At 38.0% G+C, this 17,342-nt stretch overlaps 1 protein-coding gene across 1 annotated transcript in view; it reads right to left on the bottom strand.

Moving 5' to 3' along the window:
* The window catches only part of LOC150079070 (uncharacterized), a 162,554-nt gene that overhangs the window by 69,836 nt on the left and 75,376 nt on the right, over window positions 1-17,342 (bottom strand). The window contains exon 4 of the mRNA XM_090382692.1: window positions 12,706-12,799. Coding sequence (XP_090238818.1) covers window positions 12,706-12,799 — 94 coding nt within the window. The remainder of the gene's footprint in view (window positions 1-12,705; window positions 12,800-17,342) is intronic.

Genomic DNA, 17,342 nt, shown 5'->3' with positions numbered 1-17,342 from the left:
CTCAGTGAGCGATCAGAGAGAAAACTGGATAACCAATTACTAAAAACAGTTGGCAAACCATAAGATGGAAGCTTGTTTAGAAGACCTTTATGCCAAACACGATCAAAAGCCTTTGAGATGTCAAGAGCTACTACTTGTGTTTCACCGAACCTTTCCATTGAATTAGTCCATAAATGGGTAACATAAGCCAGAATATCACCAGTGGATCGACACTGACGGAATCCATACTGGCGATCGTTGATCAGACGGAAGGTTTCTAGGTAGTTTAAGAGTTGGCGGTTAATTGATTTCTCCATGACTTTAGAAAGAGTAGAAGTAATTGCAATGGGACGATAATTGGATGGGAGGGATTTGTCACCCTTTTTAGGAACTGGCTGGATATGAGCAAATTTCCAAGCAGAAGGAAAAACACCTTTGGAATAAGAAAGTGAAAAAAGGCGGCAAAGAATAGGAGTAAGTTCAGGAGCACAGGTTTTGAGAACAAGTGGAGAAATACTATCAGGACCTGGAGCTTTCTTAGCATCAAGATTCATCAAAATCCTTCTGATATCCTTTTGACGGAAGACCACAGGAGGCATTGAATGGAGCGTGTTAGGAATGGTGGGAGGTGTTTTACCAAGATCATTAATACATGAGCTCGAAGAAAAATGGGATGCTAGCAGGTCAGCTTTATCCTTGGCTGAAGTGACAACAGAACCATCTGGTTTGGACAGAGGTGGGAGCAGAGATGGGCAAAAGTTGCGGCCAATAGCTTTGGCAAGAAACCAGAATGCTCGGCTACCATTAGGGCAAGAAGCAAGTTTTCTACTCTTAGCCTGTTCAAACTCTAGTTTGGACTGATTAATAACTGCTTTACAATTGTTGCGAGCTTTGGTGTAGGCAGAAAATGAAACTGAAGAATTAGAAACAAGCCAATTACGATATGCAACGTTCTTCTCTTGGACAGCCTTAGCACATTTATTGGAAAACCAAGGTTTAGATAAAGGACGAGATTTTAAAGTGGAGTGTGGGATAAAGGATTCCATTCCTGCAAGAATAATTTCACTGACACGATCTGAGCAAACGTTGACATCAGAAGTTTTGAAACAGTAATCAGACCAAGGAAAAGAAGAAAAGAAGTCTCGCAGGTCATCCCATTTTGCATTCTTGTAATGCCAAACAATATGAGGTTAGGAATAGCCATGAGATAAAGGTTCCATTGGAGAAGAGACAATCGCCAAGTTGTGATCTGAAGTGCCTAAAGGACCTCTCGCTTCAACCTTGTACTTAGAAGGGTTGTTTGTGAGAAAAAGATCAAGCGTATTGGCTGTATGATTAGGATTGTCCGGTATTCTTGTAGGTAAATGAACAATCTGTGCTAGGTCATTAGTAATTGCAAAAGCCTCAGCATCTCGACCTGCTGGGTCGGTGTGACTAGAAAACGGAAGCCAGCTGGAGTTGTGAACGTTAAAATCACCAAGGAAAATTACCTCATTGTTAGGAAAGTTGGACTGGAGAAAGTCAAGTTGCAAAGAGAGGAAGTCAAAGAGGTCCAAGTGATTAGTGGAGTTGGGAGAACGGTAGAGACAACAGATGAATTTTACACAATGAGGTAGAGAGATTTTAAGCCAGAGAAGATCAAAGAGAGGAGATTCCAAATTGCCAAGTCTCTGACAGGGAATATCAGAACGGACATAGTTGGAGTAGCATACTGTCTTTACTGTCGTTAACAACCCTGCCGACCTTTGTACCATCTGCAAACTTGAACATTAACCCTGATATACCTTCATCAATATCATTGATAAATATACAAAACAATGGGCCCAACATCAAACACTGGGAAACTCCACTAAACAACATTTGTTCACAAAGAGCAATGTCCATTGTAGCAACTTAACCTTAATGCCATACCTCTCCAATTTGTACAGCAGTCTTCCATGTACAACAGTATCAAAAGCTTTCTCGAAATCCAAGTATATGGTATCAAAATTATTTTTGGCATTCAGTTCCTTTGTGACCACATCATAGTATCCGATCAAATTGGTCAGACAAGACACACCCATTAACAAACCCATGCTGTGTCTTAACTATTACTGCAGTCTTGTCTAGATGATCTGGCAATGCTTCTCTAACCAGATTCCATTAGTTTCCCCGGAACACAAGTTAAATTAACAGGTCTGCAGCTACTTGTGTCACCTTTTGAACCCCCTTTGTGAATTGGTGATACATTTGCCCACCTCCAGTCCATGGAAGCTCTCATAATTATGGCTAAGGGTTTGCTTACTTCCTTTAATATAACTGAATAGATCCGTCCACTCCAGTTGCCTTCCTTATGTTTAACTTCAACAATTTCTCCTCCACTTTTCTCTCAGTTATTACAAAATCACTTAGCTCCCTGTTAGAGTTTGATATACTTCTGGCACTCCCCTCATTGAATAACTCCTCATGTGTGAATGTAGATGCAAAATACTCATTCAGTTTATCAGCTACATGAGCATGATCATCAACAGTCAACCGATCCATGTTAAGTGGTCCAATCTGATTCATCCCTTTCCTTCGAGAGTTTACATAAATAAACTCTTTACTGTTTTTCTTTGCATCCTTTTCCAAATATTTCTCTTAATCTGCCTTTGCCTGCCTAACCTCCTTTGTGACTTGATTTCAGACTAGTTTATACCTGCCATAAGCTTCTGTGTCACCTGATACTTTATATGCATCACATACATTCTTCTCTGCCACGAGCCTCATTAATTCATCTGACATCCATTTAAGCCTAAAGTTTGAACAGTATTTCTTAGTTGAAATGAAAAGCCTAGTAGCCTCCAAATTTAAGTCCCTCAAGGATTCCCATTTAGAATTCAACGTTGGTAACATCATCGGTTGATCCCACTGTACAGAATTTAAAAACTGTCTGAGACCCCTGTAGTCACCTTTATGAAAGCAAAAGCCCTTCCCTTTAGCCTTCATGGTAGTTACATCTTTACGTAAATCCCACATCAGTACATTGTAATCACTGTCACCTAGTGGTTCCTTTATCTGCAAATTCTTAATGCATGAATAATCACTGCTGATAGTATTACTCCCTCTGGTTGCCTCTCGAACATGTTGCTGTAGAAAACAGTCATCCAATAAATCCACAAAAGTCTTGCTAGTGTGCGAGTGATCAACTCAAGTTCCAGTCAATATCTGGAAAGTTAAAATCCTCCATTATAATAAGACATTCTGATTTACTGGCCCATTTTATTTCTCTGCACAATTGCTCATTATACTCATCAGATTCATTAGGCCTATAACACACACCTACTCCCATTTTTCCTTTCCCCACACCAAACAGACTCAACACTGCAGTGTCCACCAACATCAATTGGATGCACTTCCATAGATTTTATATGTTTCTTAACTAACAGCATTACCCCTCCTCCCTTCCTGTACACATTGTACTCCCCAAATTCCAATTCTGCACTGCTTATATCTGTGTGACACCACATCTCTGATATCCCAACAATATCTGCCTTTGATGTCTGGATTAGCACTTCAAGCTCATCAAATATATTAAGTATACTCCTAGCATTGGTGTACATGCAAATATACGTGCTGTTGTTGTTATTTGGTTTTTAGGAGCATTAGCAACTAAGGCCATATTGCTCCGGGGCTATGCGGTGGTCATTCCCTGACCTTTCCGCATCCTCCGTATTTGGTGGTCACGGGCTTGAACCCCAGTCTAATCAAGATGCGTGTGGTACGCACTGCTGCTCCTGCCCACCTGACTACGGAGGCACCAAGTATACGTGCACTTGTTCCTACTCTTAGTTACTCTAATACAGCCCATGTACTTACTTGTTCCACTATGACTCCCTGCAGTCCTGGAAATCTCCATTACCTTGCTTTTCAGGCTGCTTCTCATTCTAACAGAAGCAGTGCAAGAATCACTTTTGTTTCTGCCTACGGCTACTGTTAACCTTTTAGTATATGTTTCCTCCCCAAACCAGTAGTTTCCCAACCCACCTAACACTGCCTCAATAGCATCAGCAAATATTCTTGCACCCTTTCTATTTAAGTACCCCATCACTGTAGAAGCAGTGTCTCCTGTCAACTCTGTGTAAAGCAGCAGCAGTCTCTCCTGTCTCCTGTATAAAATACAATATAATACAAAATAAAAAGTTTAAAAGTTCGTTTTTACTGATTCCAGCAGTCTGTTTGCTCTGTGGGAGTACAGTGGGAAAGGTCAGACATATCTTGAAGTATATTTCTCGATAAGGTCGGACTTGATGCCTGCCAGTTCCTGTCTGAAAGTCCAGAGTGCTGAATATGTTTTCTTACACCTGTATCTGTAGGTTGGAGTTGGCGAGCACTTCTTTTCTATATGATTTGCTTGTGCAAAGTTTTTCAGGGTTGATATTTAGGTTATTAAATAGCTTTATAGTGTTTGCTGGTAAGAATATTCCTAGGCTATCCAACCCTGAAAATTCAGCTCACAGTTGCAGTTGCTTATATGCAACTGTTCTTTGTTTTTCTCTGGGTATATTTATCCAGTCTCAGGCTTTCAGTGAATCCAGCTGTGGATTCACTGAAATAAAACCTGAGCAAGTGTCATATTTCTTATAGCAATCATTTGTCTCCAGGGAGTGATCTCTAGATTGGTATTTAACATAGCTCTTGAGACTGTAAAAGGCTTAGCTGAGGTTCTGTTTAACCATCTCAAGAACCAGTATTCAAGCCCAAGGAATGCCGTGATGCTGCTTTCAGGAGCTGATGGCCAGATTTGTAACACATATAGGGGAATAAGAATAACATATCTATTGATATAATGCTTCATTAAACAGGAGGTTTCTAATACCGATGAGCTCCTGCCTGGTTGTCCAGAGCGCCACATATGTTTCCCTACGGATGTAAGCTTGAGTCCAAGATCAACATGTGACTGAGCCTTTTGGACTAGGATGTCGTTCCCATATATTGTTATTTTTTCTACATAATATCGGTGTTAATACACTATAGTTTACCCATAAATTAAATTTAAGTAGCATAACGTCATTGTTTGATTATATCTCATATTGTGGCTACCTTCACTACTTTGAATAAATAACGCTTCTCTAGTAGAGGAGACTACTGTTATTTATTCTCGGTGGTCACCACCTCCCAAATGCATTTCGGAGCTTGTTGGCTCACTCACTGGTCGGCGGGCAGGTACCCTGATAATGTAGACATGCCATCACGGTTGCAAAGTTAATTCCACAATATGAGAGATGCCACATGGTGAAGATAATGATAATATTTTGAAGACTAAATGCATAAGGCATAATAGTTAATTTCAACCCATAACATATGCCTTGTGCATTTAGTCTTCAAAATATTATCATTATCTTCACCATCTCTCATATTGTGGAATTAACTTTGCAACTTAGTGGCATTTCTGCATTATCAAGGTATCTATCCACTCACCGATGACTGAGCCAACAAGATCCGAAACGCATCCGGGTGGCGGTGGTGGTGCCCACCGAGAATAAATAACAGTAGCCTCCTCTACTAGAAAAGCATTATTTATTCGAAGTAGTGCAATACCTGATATCTCATTGTGAAGGTAGCCACAATATGAGATATAATCAAATGATGCTGTTACACTACTTACGTAGTTAAATTTATGGGTAAACTATGGTGTATTTACACCGATATTATATAGTTAATTTCAACCCCTAACATATGCCTTGTGCATTTAGTCTTCAAAATTGTTATTTTATTTGTGAAAGTCATTTGTGCAGTCTTGTTTTCATTTAAGTGTAGTCCGATACAGTCTAGGTATTTCTGGAGTTTTTTTTTTTTTTATTTTGGTGTTAGTCACTTGGCTGCAGTAGTCGGCAGATTTCTGGTCTTCTGAGGTAATAAAAAATTTCATATCGTTGGCACATGTGAATCACTCCTGTTTTGAGCTAAAAAGGGTTCTAGCCCTATGGCAAAGAGTGGCAGACAATATGCTGTCTTGTGGAACTCCTTTATCAACATATGTAGCACACATGTTCCAGTTTGTTACTGTAATTTGCCTGCACTGAAGAGAGCTCTTTAAAAAATGGAGGGTATTTTCCATAATAAGGAAGTAGTCCCACAGAATAACTGTGAGAGCTGGGATGAATATGCTGTCATATGCAACAGCCACATCTAAAAAAATGACATCCAGTTGCTACTTGTTATTTAGCACTTGCTGGATCCTTAGCAGTGTTCCCACAAGGTAGGTGATAGTTGATTTCTGAGGAAGTATTGAGTGAGGTATTCTGGTCTGTGTTTAAAGCAATGTTGGATAACGGTGTCCAGGATTGTTTTTTCAAAGACTTTTTTGTAAAGAGCATCTGACAGTGATTGGTCTAAAGTCTTTTACAGACTTAGGGTTTCTTATTTATATATAAACACACTCACAGAGCTGGCTCTGAATTAGCAACACCTACTTAATACCTTGTGGGGGCCACCTTTTGCCAGAAATTCAGCTCATACACATCTTGGCATGGACTCCACAAAGTGTTACGTGTCCTGTAGTAGTGCTACCCATGAGTTGCATAATGTGTCAAGTAATTCCCACACTCTCGGGCACATGGTCATAGCAAAAAATGTCCTTTTCCAGGAGATCCTAAAAATGGCTAATTGGGTCAAGATCAGAGGAGATGGGTGGCCACGGGAGAATGGAGAATTCAATGTCATGTTTCTGAAACCAGTTAACAACCTGCAGGCTTTGTAGCAGCTATTGTCTTGTTGACAGACACGAGTTGTCTGGATACCCTGTCATCATGAGGCAGTGTACTTGGTTGGCAACAATAGAAAGGTAGGCATTCCCATCTAGCCACTGATTAATGCCGATCAAAGGACCCAGGGCAGGTGCTATGACCTCATGTTGCTTTCTCCAAATGTAGATATACCCATCACAGCATGATAGGGCTGGAAACAGGATTCATCAGACCAGGTGACAGATTTCCACATTTGTTGGTTCCACAAAATGTTGGTAGTCCAAAGTTGGTGCTGCCATGACCATGTAAGGTGCAGTTTGTGTCTTGCAGTGAGCAGGGTACCCATAACGGCCACTAATTATCACAGCCTATAATGAGCTAATGTCCAGCACTCAGTCGATATGGATATTGGTCTCTTTATTCTTGCGTTGTACTGGGTGGTTGGTTAGCTGGGCCACTGTGCTACAAGATGAGACACACAATGCTCAACACTCACCATGGGCATCAGCCACATAAGGCTGTTCCACATGAACCTTTGGCTGGTTGTTCACAACTGCTAATTAGCCAGTCACGATAGACTCATGACACCACAGAATGTGAACACTAAACCATGTTGGCTGTTTTGAGATAGTGGCATCTGCACATCTTGCCCTTGCAATCAGTCTATGTTCAAGGTTGAGAGATCTCAATACCAACCCATTCTTCTTTGCAGACATCCAATTGATTATTTGGGAATGCTGTGTGAACTACAATCTTATATCAGCCACTCCTGACTTTGAGTCTCCACCAGTATCACAGACTAGTCCGAGAGGAGTGTTGCTAAGCCAACTCAGTGTATATATAAAGGAAGCATTTTAAGTATTAAAATATTTAGAATTTGAGGTTAGTTTATTGAATTTTAGGATTGATATGTTGGTATCAATGAATTTGATTTACACAGAAGACCACTGAAGAAATGTACTGTTACTTGAAAGATTAACTTAACTGAAGATGCTACAGAAGCTGTGGCTACATACTCCTCACAATTACGTAGATAAATAATTTAAAGTGGTTTTTTTTAGTTTTAAGAGGAGGGAGAAAGATTGTATAAAGTTATTCTACATCTTGTAATGAACATTTAAACTTATTGAATTTATTTTTCTTGTTGTGAATCCATATATAATTGTTTATTATAATATACAGCATCATTGAAACAGCAAATAAGTTAGAGTTGTTACTAATCTGATTGATGAATTTAATTTTTATCCTAAATACTATATTTTTGCTTTATTACTTTATTTCTTAAGTGAATTTCTCATCAAACAATCAGGTCGCAACATATTGAAAGTGTGAGCAGCATATAACAAATACAATACTCATAAGCAGCACCACATGTATGTGAGTGATAGAAGAAAATATATACAGTAGACTCTTGATTTTCCGGGATAGAGGGCAAAAAAAAATTCCTGGATAATCTAAAAATACAGTGTCTCCGACATATGTAAGAGATACGCTCCAGGACTTCTTACGTAAGTCCAGTTTTACGTAACTAGGGAATGACTAATAAAATATTGCTACTATATCCCTGATATGCCAAAATTACAAAAACCACATAATATCCTCAGAAGAATGAAGAAAATAGTTATATATTTTTAATTAGTTCTATAAAAACTTTATCTAGGGAGAGCGGTGTGAAGTAGCAAGAGTGGCAACATAAGGAGGGGGGGGGGGGAAAGAGCATAAAAGGAAGAAAAAACACATTTTATTGTACTGTAAAAACTGATATGTAGTAGCCCTGGTTATTATAGTTGACTACACTGGTGCCGATCACTTCACCACTTCTTGTATTCTGTCTTTCTCCTTTGTTGTGTTCACCGTTGCCACTGACAAATCTGAATTTCGCACGATACTTGTTAATGTTTGACCATTTTCCTTATTATTCTAATTTTCTGATCCAACTCGACCGCTTTCCTTTTCTTGATGGATTTACTAGTACCTGCTAACACTTATTCTCTTAGTCAGCACCATGATAACAGTCAAAATTAAATTTTCTGAAAAGAACTTCACAGGTTAAGGCAAAAACTCAGTATTAATCACCCCACGCGAGCTCACATTTTACTAAAGCTCATTTCTGGAGGTCACTGCCATTAAACAATTTGCACTTTATCGGTTATTGAGCTTTTCTGTAAGTGCAATCTATTATAAACGGGTAGTAAACTCGATCCTGTTACATTTGTGATAATACCAATAGCTGGAATTCTGTGGGTTTTTTAGTTATTATGGTGAAATGTGTGTCCCCTTCACTGAAATCTTCAGTCATATAAAAAAATTATAATCATCATCAGCCATTTTCAATCCACTGCAGGATGAAGGCCCTCCAGCAACTTTACAGTTCCTTCTGTTTTGAGCACTGGCCATCCATTTACTACCCACAAACTCATGAATTTCATCTATCCATCTCCGCCTTTGTCTTCCAGGTTTTCTTCTAGCTCCTCTTGAGTACCATTCTCTTATTTTCTTAGTCCATCTGTCATCATGTCTTCGAGCTATGTGTCCTGCCCAAGACCATTTTAGTTCTTTAGTTTTGATAAGAATGTCCTTTACTTGAGTTTGCTGCCTAATCCATGTGTTTCTCTTCTTATCTAACAGTCTGATTCCCAATATAATTCGTTCCATTCTTCGCTGTGTAGTTCTCAGCTTCTCTTCCATTCTTTTGGTGAGTGTCCAAGTTTCACTTCCTTAAGTCATGGTGGGGAGTATACATTGATTCATTATTTTACGTTTCAGACAAACTGGGATATTGCTCTTCAGTATGTGACTATATTTCCTGAATGCTATCCATCCAAAATTTATTCTTCTCTTGACTTCCAGCCATTTATCATTATTACAGCTAATAACTTGTCCCAGATAAGTATATGACTCCACCTTTTCAATTACTGCTCCTTCAATCATTATTTTCCTTTCCGTGGCATACTTGTTCATCATTACTTTTGTTTTAGCCACATTCATCTTTAGTCCAAAATCCTTACTAACTGTGCATAACTGATTAAGATTTTCCTTTAATTCTTTGGGATTGTGGCTTATGACCACAATGTCATCTGCAAATCGTAAATGGTTTAGGTACCCTCTGTTCACATTGACTCCTTTCTGCGACCAGTCTAATCTTCTGAAAGCTTCCTCAAGGGCAGCAGTAAACAGCTTCGGAGATATTGTGTCTCCTTGTCGAACTCCTTTCTCAATTTTAAATTTCCTACTGTCTTTGTCTAGTCTAATAAATGAGGTAGCACTCTCATATATTTTCTTCAAAATCATAATATATGGGGTATCTATGCCTTGTCTTTCCAGTGCCCGAAACATTGCCTTATGCTGTATGGAGTCAAATGCCTTTTCATAATCCACAAATGCCAGGCATAATGGTGTTTTATATTCATTTGCTTTCTCCATTAGCTGTGATATTACGTGAAGGTGATCCATAGTTGAGAATCCTGTCCTAAAGCCAGCTTGCTCTTTCGGTTGATTCTCATCAAGTATTCTTTCTAATCTGTTAGTAATGACCCTTGTGAACAACTTGTAGATATGGGATAACAAGCTAATTGGTCTATAATTTCCAATTTCTGATTTATCTCCTTTCTTATGCAGCAAAACTATGATTGCATTATTCCACTGCTTAGGCATCACACCTTTTCTAATGCACTTTGTGAAGAGCCTTGCCAATTTTTGTGTTATGTCTCTTCCTCCCAATTTTAACAACTCTACAGTAACTTCATCTTCCCGGGCTTTCCGATTCTTCATTTTCTTCAATGATTGTTCTACCTCATCAGGAAGAATATCGCAATCCATCTTCCCCACTGCTGGTATCATTCCCTCGCTCCTTGTATAATTCTCTATAGTAGTCTTCTATTTGAATTATGCCTTCTCCGCTGTTTATAAGTACACCATCGCTATTCTTCAGTTTCAGTATCATTTGTCTTTCTGTATTACTGCTCATGGCTGATATAAATCCTTTGTTTTCCCTTAATGCTTGTTCTACTTTTCTTGTGTTAAATCTTCTTATGTCCTCTCTGAGTCTCTTTCTAATGGCTTTGTGTAACTCAGTATACTCAATTTTCTCCCTGTCAGTGTTTTTCTTGCTCTTCATTTGTCGTCTTCGGTTCATCATGACAAGTGTTTCTTGACTAATTTTTTCTTCTTTGGATTTCTGTTTCCCTATAGGTTTCTTGGGCTTTATCACTTTCAGAAAGTTGTAATATTCCTCGTCGATATCTTGGTCCTGAGCAGTCTGCAGAAGCTCAAACTTGTTCTTAAGTTCCAGTACATACTGCTTTTTCTCCTCCTCTGTTATCTCAAAGACCTTTGTATTATTTACTCGAGTCAGTTTTTTCCTTTCCTTTCCTACATCTATATCAAGTGTACATCTTACCATTCTGTGATCACTTCCAACATTTACCTTATTCAGGACGGTAACATCATTCACAATATATCTTCTGTTAGTGAGGATGAAGTCGATTTCATTAGTTGTTAATCCATTTGGACTCTTCCATGTCCACTTTCTGTTCACCCTTTTCTTGAAAAAAAGGGTTCATTACTGACAGTCCTTGAGATTCTGCAAATTCCACAAGTCTTTCACCAATTCCAAAATTTCCTACAGTTCCTCTTTCTGCACTGTTTTGCCTTTTTCCAACCTTAGCATTGAAGTCCCCCATAATAATAGTGTAGTGGGTTTTCTGCTCATCTAGAAGACTCTCAATTTCGGTGTACATTTCTTCAACCTCTTCATCATCATGGCTCGATGTTGGTGCATAAGTCATTATAATTTTTAGCTTGTACCTCTTAGAAATCTTGAGTATTAGTCTTGACACCCTTGGTGATGTACTTTTGAATTCCAAAATATTGTTTTTAAAATCTTTATGGACCAGAAACCCAACTCCACATTCACTCCTTTCACTGTTTCCATTGGTGTACAGCAGATTTCCACTTGATAAACTTATAAGTGATTCATTTCTTCTTCTTGTTTCAGCCAAAATGATGATATTCCAATTCGCATTTTCTAATTCCTTTTCCAGCTCTAATATTAAAAAATTATAATAACATAATGTAAGTCCGAAGCTACATAAGTTGGGGGACTTACTGTATCAAAAAATGTTCAGAAACCTACATAAAAAGTATGGCGATAGATAAAAAACGAGAGAAACTTACCACGCACTACCCATATGTCCAATACGATGCTTCCCTTTATTTTACGATGTCGATTTTAAATCTAATAGCTTCCGTTTATTTTTTACAATGTCGCATATGGTTTGGCCACCAACATTATAATGGTTCCTTGGAGATTTAATGGATGCACCGTTTTTCAAACTTTTGAATAATTTCAAGTTTTTGTTTAATTGAAAACACAACTCTTCTGTTTGCTCATCATTTTTGCAATTTCTATACAAAAAAAAAAAAAAAAAAAAAAAAATCAGATATCCCTGACATAACAAAACTTGTCCTTTTGCGGTGCGATGGAACACAAAAATCGGCACACTGCACTAAAACAAACTAAACATTTGGTCACTTTTTTTGGGTTGTGAGTGTGAAGACAGTGGGAGGGGGGGGGTTACAAGATAGGCACACTAATCTCCCAATGAAGACTTATAATGCTGCTTCTTGTTGATTATTTATGACTTGCAAAACATGTTTATACCCATTCTGGTTATTACTTGAATTTTATGATTTCTGGTTGATTTTTTTTATTTTTTATTTTATTTGGAGTCTTTAAGTGTCTCAGTTAATCCGATCCCAGTAAATCAAGAGTCTGCTGCAGTTAAAAATTGTTAGAAAACTAAGTAACATTAATCTTGAAAGTGAACTGATAATTTAGATTAATAAACATGAGTTATAAAATTAACATGAATAAAAGTGATATTTTACTCACATTACAGAGCAAGTATTAACCAATATGCAATATGATACTTGTGAATTTTAAGAAATATATTTATTCATTTATTAAATTATTACTCTCTAAAAATCTAAATTATTATGGACAAATTGCACAACTTACTTTGCAAATGTCTTAGAAGGAGAAGCAGATTTTGTGAAAGCATGCTTTTGAACATAACTACACATTAACCTATGTACTGATTTTGGTGACACTCCTATAAGAGGGGAGAAAGTGACTAAAATATATATAGCCTATTAGTCTCAGGAGATATTCAATGACTAAGAAAACAATTTTCACCAATAGTAATTGAAATTAACAAAATGATTTGATTACACTGGATGGAATGTTTCAAAAGTGAAAAGAATAACTTAGTAGGTTCAATTATAATTGTTTTGAATGCACAGCACAGCACAGCACACCAAAAAGCTGAACTATCCAATTAGGAAGTCGGTCCCACTGTTTTCATATACCTGTGGCTCAATAATAAATCACACAAGAATATAAATTTTTATTATTATTATTAACTATCTATACATTAAAAAAGTTTTCCTCCTAATGATATTTATTTGAGCCAATGGAAGAAGAGGGCGGGGAAATTACATCACTACAAATGCAATTAATTATTGACAACTGCCTCCATAACATTCACCAACCTTGTGCATGTCATTCTCTGTCTAACATTTGATGTTCCATTGTAACCACTTTTTTGTATATTAATGAATACAGGTATGACCTGTTTTATGACAGGGTTAGGTTCCAGCAAAACAGGGTCGTAAAATGAAAAGTCATAAAACAAAACCAAATTATAATGTAATTGAATGAGGTAGGTTCCAAAATTCCCAAAATTTCCCCAAGCATGTACTAATATTTCTGTTCTTTATAAATAATACAATTAATAAAATAAAATTTTAACTTACTTTGGTCCTGTGGAGTCATCGCTTGAGTATGTATTTACTTCACTGATATTTTATGTGACAATGGCATAATGGGGCGACATTAATGGGAGGTTCTTGGTTGAGGGTCATCTGGTTCCTTTTCCTTCTTTGTCAAGAACTGTAGTACTGACGTCTGGCATGACTTCCTACTTCTTTCTTCCAAGATGTTATAGTGGGGCTTCAACATCATGTTGAAACCTCTTTGGATGCCATGGCTATGTTCCCAATCAGGATCATTATCACAAAGTTCATCAAATGCACTGTGAATTTTGGCAGGAGCACTCAATATGTTTTGTTTTTAACGTTCTGATTGGCTCCAATTCCATCTGGTGTGTCAGCCTCATGTTGTTGAAGTTGAACAGTGAGTTCCTCCAATTCCTCCCTCGAAAATGGCTCACCATGACTCTTCAGCAACTGGTCAACATCTGGATCAAAGTTGTCAATGCTAAACACCCTTAGCCATGTGAGAGACATCTTTAACTACTCCCGAAACTGGCTCAATCCTTACAAAATCAATCACTGCTTCAGGCCACAATTTACCCCAGATGTCATTCATGTAGGACTGTGACACTTCCTTCCAGGCAGAATCAATGTTTGTGATGGCATTCAGGATGTTATACGACTTCCAGTAGTCCCTCACAGCGATATCAGACTGCACAGCCTCAACAATCCCTTTGAAAATCGTACGCAAATAATACGCCTTAAAGGTCGCAATTACACCCTGGTCTATCGGTTACAAAAGTGAAGTTGTATTAGGAGGCAAATACACAACTTCAACTTCCAAATGGTCATTGTGGATTTCTTCGAGGTTGGGTGGGTGTCCTGGGGCATTGTCCATGACCAACATGACTTTGGGAGACAAGTTATTTGCTGCACAAAACTGAGAAACCTCTGGACAAAAGTACAAGGTGTACCATTAGCTAAAAATTTTCTGAGTCACCCACGCCATTTTTGTTAGAGTGCCAAAACACAGGAAGTCGTGTCTTCACCATGCCCTTCATTACACAAGGCATCTCTGAATGGTACACCAACATCAGTTTGAGTTTAAATGTTCCCGATGCATTGCCACCCAGAAGCAATGTCAACCGATCTTTTGCAACCTTGAAACCAGGGGAAGACCTCTCCTCACAGGCAATGTACATCCTACTTGGCAATTTTTTCCAATAAAGTCCCATTTCATCCACATTAAAAACTAAATCAGGGTGATAGTTGCCTTCGTCTATTAAGCATTTAAATTTGGAAGGATACTCTTCTGCCACTGCAACATCAGCACTAGCAACTTCACCAAATACTTTCACACTGTGAATTTTAGAACGGTTTTTAAACCGATGAAACCACCCTTTGCTGGCCGTAAATATTTCAGTGCTACTGGACTCCTCACATATTTCATCAAATAACGACTTCGCCTTGTCCAGAATTACCACCTGTGTAACGGGAACGTTATTTTGGTTCATATCATCAACCCACAACACTAATAATTTCTCCATTTTTTTCCCTGTGTGTGCACGTGTGCTTTATTTTATCAACATTGTTCATAAACTCAACACGCTCTCCAGACTCCATGCGATGAATCACATCCATTTTCTCCTTAATTGTTAATGTTTTATACTCTTTTTGGGCCCCCTGGCACAGACACTGCCTTATGCTAAGAGCTCAAGGTTACACAAAAATTATTATTATTATTAATGAGAAATAGCACTATAATAACATTGTGTAACCCGTTAACAATTGAGGGAAAATTCACAACAAAACCAACATGGCGCACTGAATATAAACAACTCTTGGCGTCGCTATCATTCCACCCATGATGCACCACGAAAAACAAAAGAAACGCCAAGTGCGTGTTTGGACCCGCAGGCATTGCTGCGATGTGTTACTGATTTGCGATTTTTTTGTCATTTTCGATTTTTTAGGTAATATTTTGAAACAGTCGTTAATGTGAAAATTTGTAAAATGGACCATCGTAAAACGGAACCTACCTGTATTGTATATTTGTAAATACTGTGGTTTCGTATTTTAAATATTTGTATAGTTTGTAATATTTCAGTTAAATATTTTAGTCCTACTCTTTCGGATGCAACAATATTCCTCATGTATTATGGAACCGGAAGCAAAAGGCCTTTTTCTAAGTGACCTATGTAAACGCAGGTAAATAATTACATAGTGATACTGGCTGAAGTCCAGGAGAGTATACACCTGCAGGTAGTTCGATGAAAGCGAGGAAGATGGCGATAATTGACAGGTGAAGGCACCTCCCTTTTCTGATTGTTTTGTGTCATCGAGGAGGGGAGTTTAACTTAGGTAGGGTGTTTATCCCTCCATCCCGCTGTTTTAAAACGGGAAAACGAAATCCCGATTTAAAAACAGCAGCAAATGCGGGGAAAAACACCCCCTAGGAGGACAGTGGGCGGGGAAAGCAATGGCATCTGCCAATCACTGCTTTGTTCGTGTCCGTTTGTCGACATATGGGAGTCACAATTTGTCAATCACTGCTTTCCCACTGTTTTGCTTGCCATGTTGGAGGGTGTACACTGTTCTGGAATTTTACCGTGATATTTATTCGACCCTGAGAATGCCACACACTACAAATGCACAGGTAAATAATTACGTAGGTCATTTCCTGATTAGATACTGACCAGTGCATTTCGACAGGTGTTTCTTTTATGTAGAAAAGATTTCACTTACTCCGTATACCTCTACATTTTGTAGAAAAGTGTGCGGGGAGATGGGCGAGCAAAGCAAGCAGGGGGCAAAGCCCCCTAGTTATTATTATTATTATTATTTATAAAAGAGAATACATCATTCTATATAACCTCAAGAATTTACCTAATCATGACTTTAAATGAGTCATTACACCATTGCAATTTATTTCCATTAAGAGAATTATAATTTAAATCACTGTTATTCTGTGATAATTATCTTTATAAAGAGCATCATTCCAGGACCTATACGTCCCTTGATCGCATGCACAACCCTCTTTATGATTAGGATATCCAAGCGGCAAGTAAAGTAGGGGGGATGACATCTTAGGTGGGGGTTGGAGTGGAGGAGACTTGAAATGTTGTCATCATCTGAATGGTGGCAAAATTTTCATATTGAAAAGGGTGAAAAAAAAACCAGAAGGCCCAAATTTAAACAACTGGGAAAAACTAGTAGATTGGATGTCAGGAACTTTACTTTTGGTCATGTGTGCTGTTGATCACTGGAATAATCTGCTTTCTTAAGTGATTGGGAGTTAACAATCTGGTGAAATTTAAGGGGCAGGTAGTTCAGTATTTTCTTTGGACCTGCTTTCATCTGATTTTCTTCATCAGATGATTTTTCATCTGATGAAGAAAATACTCTTTAGTGATACTGGCTGAAGTATCCATAACAAGGGGAGTGAGAATGATTCATATCGATATCCCATGTCTATAGATGGTAAAAAGAACAAACAAAAACTTATGTATCAAAAGTCTAGCTGCCTTACATCTTTTGGCAGTTACCAATACTATCTATGAGTTATTATAAAATAGCTAACCAGGTTAGTTAAACGATTTTTCTTTATAAAACTATGCCGTACATCCTTGAAAATATAATTTCTTCTAGATGTCCCTGTATTGCATTTTTAATCACTGCTGCCATGATTTTTCCTACCACTGATATTAGACTGACTTTTGCTGTACATGTCCGCAGCTGGAATTGAAATTTTATTCCAATTTAGATAGCATACAGAATGAAAGCATTTCCCAATAGTAGGACTTTAGAAGACAACTGGCACAGAAGGAACATATGTTTTTGTTTGTCCTTAACCTTTTGTCAGTGAGAAAGGCATGTATAAAT

The sequence above is a fragment of the Mastigoproctus giganteus genome, chromosome 10, assembly GCF_048544385.1.
Source record: "Mastigoproctus giganteus isolate SK-2022 chromosome 10, ASM4854438v1, whole genome shotgun sequence".
Classification (NCBI taxonomy): Eukaryota; Metazoa; Arthropoda; class Arachnida; order Uropygi; family Thelyphonidae; genus Mastigoproctus; species Mastigoproctus giganteus.
This window is presented reverse-complemented; position numbering and strand designations above follow the sequence as displayed.